General features: G+C 38.9%; 1 protein-coding gene and 1 non-coding gene across 4 annotated transcripts in view; both read left to right on the top strand.

Annotated features, from left to right (window-relative positions):
- The first annotated feature begins 3,194 nt into the window (after window positions 1–3,194).
- Window positions 3,195–17,120, top strand: part of OTUD6B (OTU deubiquitinase 6B) — a 34,414-nt gene continuing 20,488 nt past the window's right edge. Inside the window, exons 1-4 of one of the 3 annotated variants that reach the window (XM_060199155.1) lie at window positions 3,195–3,379; window positions 3,812–3,963; window positions 7,140–7,220; window positions 14,709–15,021. In XM_060199155.1, the coding sequence (XP_060055138.1) occupies window positions 3,295–3,379; window positions 3,812–3,963; window positions 7,140–7,220; window positions 14,709–15,021 (631 nt within the window). In that variant the 5' untranslated portion in view covers window positions 3,195–3,294. The remainder of the gene's footprint in view (window positions 3,380–3,811; window positions 3,964–7,139; window positions 7,221–14,708; window positions 15,022–17,120) is intronic. The other 2 variants (XM_060199162.1, XM_007517361.3) reach the window with 2 other exon arrangements.
- LOC132542589 (U2 spliceosomal RNA) lies at window positions 9,133–9,323 on the top strand. Its single transcript, XR_009553571.1, has one exon. It is a non-coding gene; the product is annotated as a U2 spliceosomal RNA (small nuclear RNA).

Raw genomic sequence — 17,120 nt, 5'->3', positions numbered from 1 at the left:
AAAATTCTAAAATTTTTAGAATTTTCTCTATTGTAGTGTATCAGTTAGGTATGTTTTAGGACACTTGGAAAAGACTGCAAATAAAGTAACATATTTTATACAGGGATATACCTCCTAACTATTTAATTTTTAACAAGATCAACTTTATATTTACTTGATTTATTAAAGCACAGAAAATATGCTAGAGTTCAACATAATCTTTATCATAAATTACCTTATAAAGAATTTTTGTTAATTTTAAATGTATAAAATACCCTAATGTCATTTATCATCCTTCATGGACCTGTACAACAAAAAGATGGACCTCATGAAGGATGATAAATGACATAGTGGGGGTTGTATTGTTAAATGGGAAACTGGGGAATGTTATGCACGTACAAACTATTGTATTTACTGTTGAATGTAAAACATTTAATTCCCCAATAAAGAAATAAATTAAAAAAAGAAATCAAAAAGAGGAAAAAACGAACAAACAAACAAAAAGTACCAGATTACTGAGAGGCTGGCGGTAGCGTAGCAGGTTAAGTGCACATGGTGCGAAGCACAAGGACTGGCTGACGGATCCTGATTTAAGCCCACAGCTCCCCACCTTCACGGGGTCAATTCACAGGCGGTGAAGCAAGTCTAGAGGTGTCTATCTTTGTCTCCCCCTGTCTTCCCCTCCTCTCTCCATTTCTCTCTGTCCTATCTTAACAATGATGACATCAATAACAACAACAATAAAAAAACAACAAGGGGAACAAAAAGGAAAATAAATATTAAAAAAATACCCTAATGTGTAATTCTTTTAAAATATCTTATTTCTTCTAATATGTGTGTGTGTGTGAGAGAGAGAGAGAGAGAGAGATAACATTGCTTAGCTGTGATGCAGAGGTTACATAGGCTCCTGTGCTGAATATGGGCCCCAGATCATATGGATAGGGTTTATAGTCACCAATATTTATAAACTTTCCCCATATTTTGGGAGCTATTGTCTCCCCTGATTCAGCTTTCTAGCCCTTTTCCAATTATGACACCATCTCCCCAGACAATAACTTGGGTCCATCTGCATATTAGATGTCAGGCTCAAGCAAAAACTAGTAAAGTCATGGGCCCCTTGGGATAGACTTAAAATAGACCTACTAGCTTTTTCCGAAATGGAGACCCTAAATCTTCATCTGCAATATTCCTGCCTTTAGGTTCATGACTAATCAACAATTTGTTCTGCTTTATATTGCAACTCTTTTTCAGCCACTAGGTTCCAGATGATATCATGATGCCAACCTGACTTCTCTGGGCAGATGACCCTACCAATATGTCCTGGAACCTTGCCTCCCCAGAATTCCCCACTAGGGGAAGAGAGAGACAGGCTGGGAGTATGGATCAACCTGTCAATGCCCATGATCAGCAGAGAAGCAATTACAGAAGCCAGGCCTTCCACCTTATGTACCCTGTGGTCCACCTTATGATCCTGGGTCCATGCTCCTAGAGGGGTAAAGAATAGGAAAGCTATCAAAGAAGGGGACGGGTTATGAAGTTCTGGTGGTGGCAATTGTGCCCTTATCCTATGGTCTTGTCAATATTTCCATTTTATCAATAAAATTTTAAAAAGACTTATTATTATTATTTATAAAATTAAAAATATCAAGAAGATCATAGGATAAGAGGGGTACAGTTCCACACAATTCCCACCACTAGAGTTCCATATCCCATTACCTCCCTTGAAAAGTTTCCTATTCTTTATCATCTGGGAGTATGGACCCAGAATCTTTAACAGCTCTTGACTTTCCTTAGGCAAGATGACATGAAACATTGCCTTATACTTGACTTTCCTATTCAATGACTTGAAAAATACTTTTACACTCAGTATTAAATTATGGACATACCTTACTTCTCCTCTCAGCAAATATTTCAAGGATGGTGCTTGAGGCCTTAATTCCATACAGAAATAGTAATCTAGTAGGGTACCTAACTTCTTTGCTCATAATTTTCTTTTAAAATTCTGTAGATGTTGTCTCACTGTGTGCTAGTATCTAGCATTTAGGGATTTAATCTGAGGTCACCCTGACTTTTTCCTTTTATAGATAAATCTTTCTCGCCTTGAAACTTGTATATATTTTTTTAAATCTTAAAATTCAGAATTTCACCAGAATAAGTCTAGGTGCTTGCTACCTTGTAGTAATTTATTGCCACCAGGGTTATTGTTAGGACTCAGTCTCCCAGTGGCTTTTTTTTTTTTTTTTAAATTTCATAGGACAGGAAATTGAGGTGGAAGGGATTAAAGAAAAGCTAGGAGAGACATCTGGAGCACTGCACCACGCAGTTCCGAATCACCCAGTGAACTTTTTCTATTTGCAGTTCCAATTTGTTCTTCAACTCTGGATATTTTTCAACTAGTCCCAATTACTACTTCAGTTTAATTGCTTTATCTTCTTTTTGCAGCATTATTATTTGCCTTGCCGGCTTCATAGGTTTCTATTATTATTTTATTTTTCACTTTTCCTCACGGTGAGAGGCCTTTTGTCTGCATTTACTGCAGAGTAAATGGATTTTCTGCCCCATCAGGCTTGTCCTTGTCCCGCTTATCTGCTGCCTATCCTAATACCCTGATACTCTCCGAGCACTCTCTCGTTAACTAGCCTCTTTACAGGTCTTGAAGCTCCTCCTTTATATAATATTCAGTCCTTACTATCTCTTGTTCTTAGACCTCCGGATCTGTTTCAAGAGGCGGCATTTTCTCCGGGGCCTGAAGACCCTGCAAAAAGGCCGATTTTAATACCCTAAGGTTTGACTAACTTAGCTCTAAGTGCCTCACTGAAAATCATTGACGCTTTTACCGAAAACTTTTTTCTCCCTAGCTTTCCAACTGCTACTTTTAGAAGTGAACCCTAAAGAACACCAGGCAATTCGAAATGAACATCCAAAAAAGTTTCTGCAACGTCATCTCTCCGCGCCCCTTGTGAGGCCCAATAGCCTAGTGCGCCTTAGGTGAGGACCAATAGCTGAGCGCGTATCTTTGTTGCTGAAGGGTCTTGTCAACCAATGGCTGCAAACTCCTATCATAGCCAAGCCCTCTCTTCCAAAGCGCTCTCCCAAATCCCCGCGCCTACCAGGTCATGGGAGGGCGCATGCGCAGCACCCCATGCTGCTTTCTTCAGGCTCCAGTGATTCGGCTGAGATCCGGGACCGCCTCGGAGGCGGGTCTGGGTCTTAATCTCGACCAATGGCTCTAAGGGTGAGGGTTGAGGGGTGGAAGGTGTCTGCTCACCAGTGGTGCAGGAATCTTTAGTGCATGTGCTGTGCTACCTAGTCGTCATGGAGGCAGATTTGCCGGAGGAGGAGCTGGATGAGGAGGAGCAGCTTCTGAGACGGCATCGTAAAGAGAAGAAGGAGCTGCAAGGTGACGGGGCGGGTGGGAGCGGGGAGGCGGAGGGTGTGTGGACCGGGCCGGGCGCGTGGCGGGTGGCTCCTGGGGACTCTGGAGGGGCTCCAGCACCTCCACGCCGCCCCTCTCCTCCCAAACCTGCCCTGGTTCCCGACTCCTGACTTGACGGGATGAACCTGAGGTGTCCTTAGGGCTATATGAAAATTTTAACTTAATTTAGAACTGTCGCACTCATAAACAAACGCTTCTGCCTCACCAAACTCGCAGTCATGTTAAATATTTTGTCTCAACTTCACGTGGACACTTCTCTGTGGTTGTCTGAATCTTCTTGTTCCCACAGTAATTTTTTAAGTCCCTTTCCCTCTTCTCTTTCCAGTCCTTAACTCCTTTCTGTTTTTCTTGTTTGCTGGGATTTAGTCTTAATGATGTCGGTGTCTTTTTTTCCAGCCAAAATTCAGGGTATGAAGAATGCTGTTCCCAAGAACGATAAAAAGAGGAGAAAACAACTCACGGAAGATGTTGCCAAGTTGGAAGCAGACATGGAGGAAAAGCACAGAGAGGAACTGGAGCAATTGAAGCTGACATCTAAAGAGAGTAAGGTATATGAAGTAAATTAGATTTTGCCTATGACATCTGTAAGCTGTTGTCTGCTTCTGTTATACAATTTATGAATCATCAGATTACAGGGAAATGAAATCACTCAACCTGTTTCATTTGTATTCTTATGACCAGGTATATACAGATTAAGTAGAACACAGGAGACTTCCAAATGGATGTTGAAAGAGACAAATTTTGTGTCCTAGAATTATCATTAGTTAGGATTGGAATCTAGGTTATTTCACTGCATTTTCCCGCATATAATAACTTGATAAGACACAAAATTGATAAGATGCAAGTGAGACAACAAAATGTGAAATCTTTAAGCTGTAAAAATATTTTGTATTTACTGAAAGCTAATTGATGGTTTTGGGGTAAATTTTATCATTGTAGCTAGTGTATTTTACCCACTTACAGACTTAATTATTTATATGTTTCTTTATTTATAAGATGCAGAGGGCAAGCCAGAGCACCAATATACTTTGTCATATGTCTTGCCAAGGATTGGGTCTCCAGGGCATTACTGCTGCATCTACCGGATGGGTCAACATCCTTTGCAGCTTATTTTGCACTTTTACACACTAAATACTTAACGTTATTTATACTCTTTCATATGATTCCCATTGTAATACATAATAAAGTTACTGTGAAGAAAATATAAATGATTTAACTTACAAGTAAGAAATAGATTCAGAGTAAGAACTCTTCAGAATTTTTTATAGCTATTAGGTTCCAAAGGTAGAATTCAAAATTAGAGCACTTTTGCTCCCAGGATCCTGCACTTTTGCACGGAGGATCCTAACACAATTTTCTCATGATTTTATTTAGTGTGGTAGTTTATTGGTATCAAGCTCCACAGACTTTGTAATTTCGTTCCATTTTTTTATAGCTAGAAACTTATTTTTTTATTTGTGATTAATACTAGGTTATAAAAATTCTTATGTCTATAAAACTATTTTATTTGGTGATTGTTGGCAGGGAAAGCTAGTACTGTACAATAGTTACACCAAGTATAGTCTCACTTTCTTTAGTTTTATTAAATAGGTATCAAGATCCTTACCTCCTGTGCCCTGAACAATTTTTATTCTTCCTCACTCTCTCTTTCTTCTTTCTTTCTCCCTTCCCTTACTTACTTTCTGACTCTACTGCTTCCAAATAATTTGCTTCCAGATAACTAAGCATGACGCTGCATGTGTTTGTGTTGTCACACACACAGCATTTCTTGCATATCACACACACATGCACACACATGCACACATGCATACACACACACACACACACGTGCTCACTATAGCACTGATTCACTATGTGCAACGCTTCCTCTGTGCCTTTAGAGTGCTCCTTGTAGTACTACAAAGTTTGTGCATGGAAATGTGTACACCTTAGAGGGTGAGTTGTCTTCCAGTTCCACAATCATGGTGTTTCTGATTGTGTCCTCTTCTATTAGCAAGGTACTTTTGTTTACTCTCAAAGGTCTTTTATTTTTGAGATTCCTCCCCCCATGTTCTCAAAGATAAAAATATTTAATTCTTATGCTGCATACTATCCACCTGTTAAAAATGTAAGCACTCATTTTATTTTGAACTGTTGCCTTTTTTTTTTTTAACAACTTACATTTTTTTTCTTTCCAAACACTTCTTGAATTTCTCTATCGTTCCTTTCTCCTTCTCTCACGGATTCTCTTTAATGTGGCATTGGTGCACGAATTCAAGGCCATGCACACATAATGCTTTACCACTCACAGAACTCAGTTTTAAACTTTGGTACCACAAGGGAATACCACAACAAAGGTATGGAGGAAGCTCCATGGGTAGGAGATCAGTGCTCTCTTTTGTTCTCTATAATAAATGAGAAGGACTATGACTGCAATTAAATTTTCCTGTTTTTTTTTTTTCTTTTAGGGCCAGGTGAGTTGAGTGTATATATTACCATAAGCAAGGACCCAGGTTTAACCCCCTGATTCTCACCTGCAGGGAAGAAGTTTCATGAGTGGTGAAGCCATGTTGCAGGTGTTTCTTTTCCTCTGTTACTCTGTATCTCCCCACCCCCTCTCAATTTCTGTCTCTAATATAAATAAAAAGAGTAAAACACTTAATTTTTTTTTTCTTTCTTCTATTTTTTTTTTAATGGTGGTGCTGGAGATTAATCCCCAAGGTCCCTGTTTTCATCTATAGCACTGCCATAAACAAGAGCAGGACAGTGCTCAGGGAAAATGGATAAAGTTTATTTAAAAGAAAAATTGGTCATCAAGTTCTGAATAATGAAGATGGAGGGAGGTCTTGTCTCTCTTGTTTCAAGTTTTTAAGTTAGTAATGAATTGAACCACCACAGGATTATATATACCCTATAATTACTGTCAGCATCTGGAAGGGAAGATTGGAGTGTGTATGAGTTGGTACTTATAGAAAGTATTTAAGTCAATGGGAGAAGCATTTCAAGAAGGAAAACATGAAAAGATAATCAATTTTCTTTCTTTTTATTAATATTTTATTTATTTATTTATTTGCCTCCAGGGTTATTGCTGGGGCCCAGTGCCTGCACCATGAATCCACAGCTCCTGGAGGCCATTTTATCCCCTTTTGTTGCCTTTGTTGTCGTACTAACCCTTGTTGTGGTTATTATTGTTGTTGGATAGGACAGAGAAAAATGGAGAGAGGAGGGGAAGACAGAGAGGGGGAGAGAAAGATAGACACCTGCAGACCTGCTTCACCGCTTGTGAAGCGACTCCCCTGCAGGTCGGGAGCTGAGGGGCTCGAACCGGGATCCTTATGCTGGTCCTTGTGCTTGCCGCCACGTGCGCTTTACCTTATGCGCTATGGCCCAACCCCCTATTTATTTATTAATGAGAAAGATAGGAGGAGAGAGAGAAAGAACCAGACATCACTGTGGTACATGTGCTGCCAGGGATTGAACTCAGGATCTCATGCTTGAGAGTCCGATGCTTTATCCACTGCACAACCTCCTGGAACACGAGATACTAGTTTTCTTTGAAAACTATAAGGAGACTTCTTGGGAGTCTAATTTTTTAAAATAAAATGGAAGACATATCATTACACCTATTATGGTATCTGGACCTTTATTCGAATTTGAATTGTGAGTTTATATATATTTGTGATTTTTCAGTAGCTTAATGATTTCTTTTTCTCATTAACCTGTTAATGTTTTCTCTTTCTTTTAGATAGATTCTGTTGCTGTTAACATTTCAAATTTGGTTCTTGAGAATCATGCTCCTCGGATATCTAAGGCTCAGAAGAGACGGGTATGCAAGTCATGTCATTAAGTATTTACATTAGTGTTGTATGCTTTGTATTGTCCTAAGTGTTTCATAGGAAAGAAATAGAAAAACAAAGTGATGGAGTTCTGTGTCAATGGGCTTAAACTAACATTTACTTGCTATGTGACAAATACTATATTAGATTTATTTGCTTGGCAAATAGAATAACAAAATATTTGTTGACTACTTATTAATACATCTTAAAGTTTCTTGTTAATTTTTTTTTTTTTTTTCTGTTGTTTTGCTACCAGGGTTATTTCTGTTACTTGGTTCCTGCACAGCTCCATTTTCTTCCTTCCTCCCTTCCTTTCTCTTTTTTTTCCCCTTTTGATGTAGGGTGAGAGACAGAGAGAGGGAGCAACAGAAAGAGTAAGAACTGTAGCACTGTTTCACTGCTAGTGTAGAATTAACCTAACCTTACATCTTAAGGAATTCAGGAAAAAAAGCAGGCAGAAAAAAATGAAATAAAAGTTCAAGGGAAATTAAACAGAGAAATGGAAAAACAGAAAAGACAAATATAATTCCATCTTGTTTTACCAGAACTTGTTCATTTCGATTAGCAACTTAAGCAACATGATAAATAAAAATAAATAAACTTAGCTTTGATGTATACTGAAGATAATATATTTCCAACTTTCACCTTTAACGCAATTAATTTCTGTTATAGTCAATTGCTGTATATAAGACTTGGCAAAAGAAGTATCCTAAAGATAGTGTTCAAATTAATGCTATATTGATACAATTTTGTAATAGAAAACACTAAAAAAGTTCAGTGAACTTAAAGAAATGGATCTTAGAGCACGTGGGTTTAAGCTTAGGATAGAAGCTTCCTGAGACGGAGCAGTGCTACAGCGCTCTCTCTCTCTCTCTCTCTCTCTCTCTCTCTCTCTCTCTGTCATCTTTTGTCTTTCACTCTGTTGAAAAAATACAGTTGCTATATATGTTGGAATTATGCAGGCACTAAGCCTCCCAGCCATAATCCTGGTAGGAAAAAAAAGGCAAAGAAAAGAGAAGCCTGAAAACCTTTCTGCTAATGACATTCCTTCTGAAAAGACAAATAACAACTCTTTGGGAATGATAATACTAGTACAAAAACTTTTTGACGATTAAGGGCCGAAAGGTGGCGCATCTGGTTGAGCGCACATGTTGCAGTGTGCAAGGACCTGGGTTCTAACCCCAACCCCTGTCCCCACCAGCAGGAGGAAGGAAGGCTTCACAAGTGGTGAAGCAGGGCTACAGGTATCTGTCTTTCTCCCTCTCTTGTCTTCCCCTTCCTTCTCAATTTGTGGCTGTCTCTATCCAATAAACAAATAAAGTTAATTAAAAAAATAAAAACTTTTTGAAGATTTATTACAGGAATATTGTATTGCAGATCTACTCTAAACTAGAAAAATATAGGAATATTTTATTTTTCTCAAAGAAGTAGAGCTTTGATATGATGGAAAAGTCGTCAGTGTAGAACTTCTCTGTGTAAGGTTCCAAAAACATGAAATTGGAGAGCTGAAATGAGATCTAGTTCAATTTCCTTAGAAGTTCTCTTCAGGGGGTCAGACAGTAGTGCAGCGGGTTAAGCGCATGTTGCACAAAGCACAAGGACCAGCGTAAGGTTCCCGGTTTGAGCCCTAGCTCCCCACCTGCAGGGGCGTTGCTTCACAAGCATTGAAGCAGGTCTGCAGCTGTCTGTCTTTCCTCCTCTCTGTCTTCCCCTCCTCTCTCCATTTCTCTTTGTCCTATCCAACAACCAATGACATCGACAACGATAACCACAACAAAGCTACAACAACAAGGGCAATAAAAAGGGGAAAAATACCGTCCAGGAGCAGTGGATTCATGGTGCAGGCACTGAGCCCCAGAAATAACCCTGGAGGCTAAAAAAAAAAAAAGAAGTTCTCTTCAGGTCACTTCTCAGCCTTTTGACTAAGATCAACTATCGTGTCTGTTCTTACTAGTTAAATATCTGACATGTCTTCTTTCTTAGGATGTTACACTAAATGGACTTTTGAAGCAGGGATATAGAATAAGATCTTGCTCTATCCACTTCACAAATCAACCACATATTGTAGCACCTCCAGGAATAGTTTAAAAAAAAAAAATTCTCTTCAGAGCTGTTTTGGTTAATTTACTTTAGTCAACATGACTTAGTTTTTACTGATGATATATTTGTGAGTTGAGGTACTGTTCTCATCCTTCGTGAATTTTCATTGTACTTGATTACTTTCATTTTACTTCCAGTATACTAGTTGAAGAGTCTAGTGTCCAGTGCCAGTGGGAAGCTATACATTGCTAGGTAAAGAATTCAGTGAATTTCTCATCCAGTGCCCTGGAAAAGAAACCAGGTTGCTTCATAATATTGAAGTGGAAGTAGGGGTGGGGTAGATAGTTGGGTTAGTATTTTAAAAATATAAACCAACCCCACCTGCAGGAGAGTCGCTTTACAAGCAATGAAGCAGGTCCTCAGGTGTCTTATCTTTCTCTCCCCCTCTCTGTCTTCCCCTCCTCTCTCCGAGACTTCTCTCTGTCCTGTCCAACAATGACAACAATAATAACTACAACAATAAAACAACAAGGGCAACAAAAGGGAATAAATAAATATTTTAAAAATGTAAGCCATTTTGCAAATAGTATGAAGTTCCACTCTTCCAATAAGCATATGTCATTAATTCTAGCTCCTGTCTGCTCCAACATTTTTTTGTTTTGTTTTGGTGGATGGGGGGTTGGACTTAGATTTTTTTTTTTCTCTTTATTGGGGGGATTAATGGTTTATAGTCAGCAGTAAAATACAATAGTTTGTCCATGTGTAACATTTCTCAGTTTTCCACATAACAGTTCAATTCCCTCTAGGTCCTTCTCTGTCATCATGTTTCAGGACCTGAACACCCCCCCCCCCCAGATTCTTTTACTTTGGTGTAATACGCCAAGCCCAGTCCAAGTTCTGCTTTGTGTTTTTTCAGATCTCTCTCTCTCTCTCTCTCTCTCATTAGTGATTTTTCTCTTTTTTTTGTATTTACTTATTTTCCCTTTTGTTGCCTTATTTTTTTATTGTTGTTATTGAAGTCGTTGTTGTTGGATAGGACAGAGAGAAATGGAGAGAGGAGGGGAAGGCAGAGATGGGGGAGAGAAAGATAGACACCTGCAGACCTGCTTCACCGCCTGTGAAGTGACTCCCCTGCGGGTGGGGAACCGGGGGCTAGAACTGGGATTCTTATACTGGTCCTTGCGCTTTGCACTACGTGCGCTTAACCCACTGTGCTACTTCCCAACTCCCATCTCATTAGTGATTTCATAACGATTGACAGCATTGTGGTATAAGAGGGGTACAATTCCATACCACCACCACAAGTTCCCATCACCAAAGTGCCATATCCCACCCCTTCCATTGGAAGCTTCTGTATTTTTTATCCCTATGGGAGCATGGACTGAAGATCTCTAAGGGGTGCAGAAGGTGGCAGGACACATTGGTGAGGTCATCTGCCCAGGAAAGTCAGGTTGGCATCACTGCTCCAACTTTCATTCTAATTCAAGCACATGATAGAGAAGGAACTCTCTGTGTTCTTGATCCCCTCTGTGTTCTTCTAACCTGCTGTATAGGATTTGGAAATCATTTAGAAGAGGAAATTGAGGGGTTTGGAATTAGCTATCTAAGATTCTGACCCCCTTCTCCCAAACTGTATTTCAGTCTTTGATAATGTAACAGTGCCATCTTGTGTTTTAAAAATTTTGTACTTCTGTAGTCATAATTTTAGATATAATGTGTGTGGAGGAAGAAAATTTTTTTTTTTTAAGGTGAGCTTTTTTTTTTTAATTTATTTTTTATTTAAGAAAGGATAAATTAACAAAACCATAGGGTAGGAGGGGTACAACTCACACAATTCCCACCACCCAATCTCCATATCCCATCCCCTCCCCTGATAGCTTTCCCATTTTCTATCCCTCTGGGAGCATGGACCCAGGGTCCTTGTGGGTTGCAGAAGGTGGAAGGTCTGGCTTCTGTAATTGCTCCCCCGCTTAACATGGTCGGTCCATACTCCCAGTCTGCCTCTCTTTTTCCCTAGTAGGGTGGGGCTCTAGGGAAGCGGAGCTCCAGGACACATTGGTGGGGTCTTCAGTCCAGGGAAGCCTGGCCGGCATCCTGATGGCATCTGGCACCTGGTGGCTGAGAAGAGAGTTAACATACAAAGTCAAACAAATTGTTGAGCAATCATGCACACAAAGGTTGGAATAGTGGAGAGGAAGTGTTGGGGGGGTGGTTACTCAGTGCAAACTCTAGTGTACTTCTGCTTTCAGGTATATATTTTGCCCTAGTTTATGGATACGTGTGAACATATGCTCTCTCTCACAGAACCTGGTCTATATCTAGGTTTTGGGACTTTGTCAGAAAGTGAACCACCTGGGATGGAATTAGAGAATACTATGAAAGGAAAGGTCTCACCCGAGTAATGAAGCTGAAGGGTTGTCATTCCACATGTGAAGTCTCTGGAGGAAGAAAATTTAATAAGCCTATGTTTTAGTAGCAGAGCTACTACTGCTTTTGATTAAAGTGACTTAGAAATCATATGGCACTTAACAGGCAAGTGGAACAACACAGCATAGCATTAATTTAAACTGGTAATTGCCTTCCTATTCACTTCTTAATTCCCAAAGAGGAGTTAAGAGTGAAGACATCTGTATACTTTTCTACTGCTTAGCCAAGTCAGTCACTGTAACTAGTAGAACCATTTTTATTCTTTTTAGTTTTAAAGCAGTTCCCTCTTGGTTATACAAGTTCAACTATACTGACAATGGACAGTTATAAAGATATAGATAAGCACACAAACATATGTACATATATGTATACCAAAATTCTTTAATCCTACCATTTAAAGACACTACAAATACTGTGTGTATGAATGTCCTTCTGATGCTTTAAAAACAAACAAATGTATACATAGACTTAAGCATTTCCTCTTTAATTAAAAAAATTATTGGGATTAATGGTTTACAGTCAACAGTAAGTGCAGTTGTTGGTACATGTGTAAAGTTTCTTAGTTTTCTGCAAAACACTCTAACTCTCCACATAGGTTCTTCTCCACAGCTGAAATCTCCCCTGGCCTCCCACCTGAGTCTTTTACTTTGGTACAATATACCAAACCCAGTCCAAGTTCTGCTTTGTGTGTTTCCCCTTCTGTTCCTTTTTATTTTTATTTTTTACCAGAGTACTGTTCAACTCTGGCTTATGGTGGTGTGAAAGATTAAACCATGGACTTCTGGTGATTTCATGCATGAAAGTCTTTTGTGTAACCATTATGCAGTTTCCTCCACCCTATATTTCTTTTTTATCCCCAACCTCATCTCTTTAACATATTTCTCTGATATTCTAGCTATATGATCTGGTTTGTACTTATGAAACACATGCTTTCTGGCTTTTGACCCTTGCTAGTTCAATGGCCAGGGAATTCCTTCATCCACAACCTTCCCACTGTACTTTGAAGTCACTCATCTCTCCTTGACCTTGCCCTATCCCATTCTTGTTTATGTTGGCATGGGAAAATTTCTTCTGACGTGAATAATGAAATAAAATGGAAGAATGTGTAATTTTCTTTTTGTTAAACATATTTTCTTTATGTTCTGTATGTTCAGTACATCTGTATTTATTAAAATTTGTGGGGCTGTGCAGTGGTGTACCTGGTGAACATATATCACCATGCACAAGGACCCAGGTTTGAGCCCATAGTCCCCACTTGCAGGTGAGAAGCTTCATGAGCAGTGAAGCAATGGTACAGGTATTTATTTCTCTCTCCTTTATCCCCCTCTGCCTTCTCAATTTCTATTCTATCAAAATAAAAGAAAGAAAGAAAAAAAGTGAGCATAGAGGGCTCATGTAGGCACTGGGCCCCAGCAAGAACCCTGGTGGAAAAGCAAAAACAAAAATAAAAACAAAAAAATCACCTCACTGAAAGGGTAGTGTGACATCCAGTTGAGTGATCACTTTATCATGTTCAAGAACCTAGATTCAAGCCCAAGTTCCCAACTGCTAGGGGGAGTTTCACAAGTGATGTTACTGTCTGTGTCTCTCTGTCTCTCCCTCTCCATCTTCCCTCTCTCTCAGTTTCTGTTTTATCAAATGAGAGAGAGAGAGAGGGAGGGAGGGAGGGAGGGAGAGAGAGAAAGAGAGAGAGAGAGAGAGAAACTTTAGAAGGAGTGACTTCCTGGCTAGATTGGGCACTGAGAATGATAATGATCCTTAAGGGGTATCTTAGCTTATCTCTAAGATTTACTTGTCAAGAAGAATGTTTTTATCTGTTACTTTAGTTAGCACGTTTTGATTTATGCTACATAGATTTCTATACCTCTTTAAATACTTTAGCATATTATAGCTAGAGAGATAGCTCATCTGGTTAATACTCTGCTTTGTCATGCATCAGACCCAGGTTTGAAGACCCCTTCACCACCCTGAAGGAAACTTTGGTGCTATGGTAGTTTTCTTTCTCTGTCTTTATCTGGGAGTGGGGGTGGGGAGTTGTGAATCTCTCCCCCCTCAAAAGATTTTAGCATATTAATACCTCACTTTTGATTTAGCATATTGATGCTACACTGGTGAAGTAATTAAATTTAGAAGGTAGAATTAAGCAATGATAATATATTTAAATGTCTAGAACAATCTAGACTTAGGAGAGTACTTGATAATAGTTTGCTTCATTCCTTCTCTCTTTTTTCTTCTATTCCTTCCTTCTCTTTCTTTCTTCCTCCTCTCCCCCTCCCTTTTGTTCTTTATTCTTCCTCCCTCGCTCCCTCCCTCCCTTCTAGCACTAGAGCTCCTTCCAGTGCAGTGGGGGTCAGGTGTAAACATGGGTTGTGTGTATGGCAAGGCAGGCACACTATCCCATTGAGCTATTTTGCCACTCCATTGTCATGTAGTTTTCAAATAGTGAGAAATTTGAGACCTTTCTCTGTCTAGTTCAGAGCTAGGTGCTAGAGAAGATACTTTGCTCTTTTATTATTACTATTTTTAAAAAGATTTTATTTATTGATGAGAGGAAGAGAGAAGGAATCAGATATCAGTCTGGTACATGTGCTGCCTGGGATTGAACTCAGATCTCTTGCTTGAGAGTCCAATGCTTTATCCACTGTGCCACCTTCTGGATCACGAAAATGCTTTGCTCTTTAAAGTTGTTCACACAGTAGAAAATTTGACAAGTGCTGAGGCCCTCAATATGGTAGTATTTGAGAGAAGAATGGTCAAAATTTAAGTTCTAATTTTCTGAATTATTTTACTTTTTAAACTTTATTTTTGATACCACAAAGAGAAACTGAAAAGAAAGGGGTCAAGAGGTAGAGACAGAAAAACGTGCTTCACTACACCTGAAGCTTTCCCCCAGCAGGTGGAGACAGGGGGCTTGTGCACTGTGATGTGTGCACTTAATTGGGTGCAGCACTGCCTGGCCCCGTTAGTCCTATTTTTTTTTATGAACTAACTTTTGTACTTTTTCCTCTTAGGAAAAAAAAGCTGCATTGGAAAAAGAACGGGAAGAACGGATAGCAGAAGCTGAAATTGAAAACTTGTCTGGAGCACGACATATAGAAAGTGAGAAACTTGCTCTCATATTGGCAGCTAGACAATTGGAAATTAAACAGATTGAATCTGATGGTCACTGTATGTATAGAGCCATTGAAGATCAACTGAAAGAACATGAGTGCCCTCTGAGTGTGGCTGCCTTAAGAAATCAAACCGCTGAATATATGCAAAGCCATATGGACGACTTTCTGCCATTTTTAACAAACTCAAGTACTGGAGATGTGTATACTCCAGGTAATTTGTTTTGCTTCTCTGTGTTTAACTGTTTCTGTTGAGATTCGGATGCTTGTTAAATAAAGTGCTTCTGTGGACAGAGATTAAAATTATCCCCTGTAGTCCTTATAGATTAAGAATAACCCTTATAGTCCTTTTAAAAAATTCAAAATTTGTCAGAAATAAAAAAATAGATAAAAGTACATTTTACTTTATTAAGAAATTTTACATACTTAGTCATTTTGTAGTAAAAATATGCTAACTCTTTTACATCAGATCAAAATAGGCCAATCGCTGTTAGAATATATAAATATGTTTGTCAGTTTATATTTTACAAAGTTACACGGGGGAGTAAACTTTGACCAGTCTATGGAAGTATAGGTGTCAGACTAGAGCAGACAATGACTGGAAAAATGAAGTCCTCTTTTTTTCCTGTAACTTCGATAGATCACATTTTGTTCCTTAAAAAAGAGAGAAAGAGAGAGAGAAAGAAAGGTCTTTACTTATTAAGAGGGAGAAAATCAGATCATCACTCTAGCATATGGCAGTGTGCTATTATACTTGAACCTCATGCTTCTCAGTTTAGTGTTCTACCTGCTACTAGTATCGCCTCTCAGAGCATTGAATATTATCCTCAATAAATCATAATATTCAGACAGTTTGACTTTGCAAAACCAAATGAATGAATTAGTAACCTGTCTCACCATTCTCTATAATACCTATGATAATTAAGGTTAAATATTTATGGGAAGGCAGAATAATACACAACCAGTAATGAAGGTGAGTGAATAAAAGTTTTGAGAGTTTCGGGGGAGTAATAGAATAAAGTTTTTGAGAGAAGATGGCAGATGTGGTAATATCTGTGAGGAGCAAATCACATAGCCAAGATGAATTGTAGACTGGAAATTTGCCTCCCCCCCCCCCCCAGTGGAGTCTGTGCTCCACAGAAGGAAGACATAGTATGATAAAACTATTTGGCATGCCTGCTGATCTGATAGAGCATTGACTGAAGTTGTATGTCTAGATATCCATTGTGATCCTGGTATTGCATGTATCAGAGCAGTGCTCTGACTTGTCTTTCTTTATCTCTTACGTGAAGTGTTGAGTAGTAAATAATATCTTTAAAAGCAAAACAAAATACAGGGAGAGTGCTAGCAGTAATTTGGGTTCAGTGTGTATGCTCTCAGGTATCTTGAGATCAACCTCAAGAATGAGTTTGGGCATATCTAATTCTGTTATCAACTAATTTCCCATAGATACCATATTAGAAAAGTTACTATTCTTGCTTTTCAAGGTCTATGCTTATTCAGTATATCCAGAATATGCACTGGCAAACTGAACACATTAACATAATTACTAGATCATGCAAATTCTTCAGATCTGCTAGTTGTAGGACAATAGAGAATAGGTGGCAACTAAGCAAGTAGAATCAGAGAAGATAAAAAAAACTTAATTATCATTACTCATTCAACCCTATTCAACCATGAGTGTCAGGAACTAGCTAGGTACTATCTTGAGCACTGGAGATAAAGCAAACATGCTAGACATCCCTAATTCTTTCCCATTCCTCTGAACCAGAATGTTTCCTTTTGTAATTGTCTATATATGGTGTTCATATGCTCATGATATACCAGTAATTTCTGCAGTTAGGTTTTCTACCACTTGTCAGAAGTGACCTGTAAGTTGCTCCCCCACCCCCACCTTTTATTATTATTATTATTACTAGAACTGGTACTGGTAACTAAGATAAATGCTTGCAAGCAAACAGATGGAAGAACTAGTTCGTAATGTCTCTGGAAGAAGAGTTTCAACTCATTTGTACTTTTAGCCTGATTCTTTTTCAGACTAATTGGCTCTAATACTGAACCCAAATTTATAGACTCCTTTTTTAAAAAAAAATAATTTTATCTTTATTTTATTGCATAGAGACAGAAATTGAAAAGGGAGAGGGAGATAGAGAAGGAGAGAGGCAGAGAGACACCTGCAGCCCTGCTTCACCACTTATGAAGCTTTCTTCCTGCAGTTGGGGACCGGGGGCTTGAACCTGGGTCCTTGTGCACTGTAATGTGTGCTCTTAACCAGGTGCACCATCACCTGGCCCCTATAGACTCCATTTTTTA

Source organism: Erinaceus europaeus, chromosome 1, assembly GCF_950295315.1.
Source record: "Erinaceus europaeus chromosome 1, mEriEur2.1, whole genome shotgun sequence".
Lineage (NCBI taxonomy): Eukaryota > Metazoa > Chordata > Mammalia > Eulipotyphla > Erinaceidae > Erinaceus > Erinaceus europaeus.
Note: the sequence above shows the minus strand (reverse complement) of the source record. Positions and strands in the feature narration are given on the sequence as shown.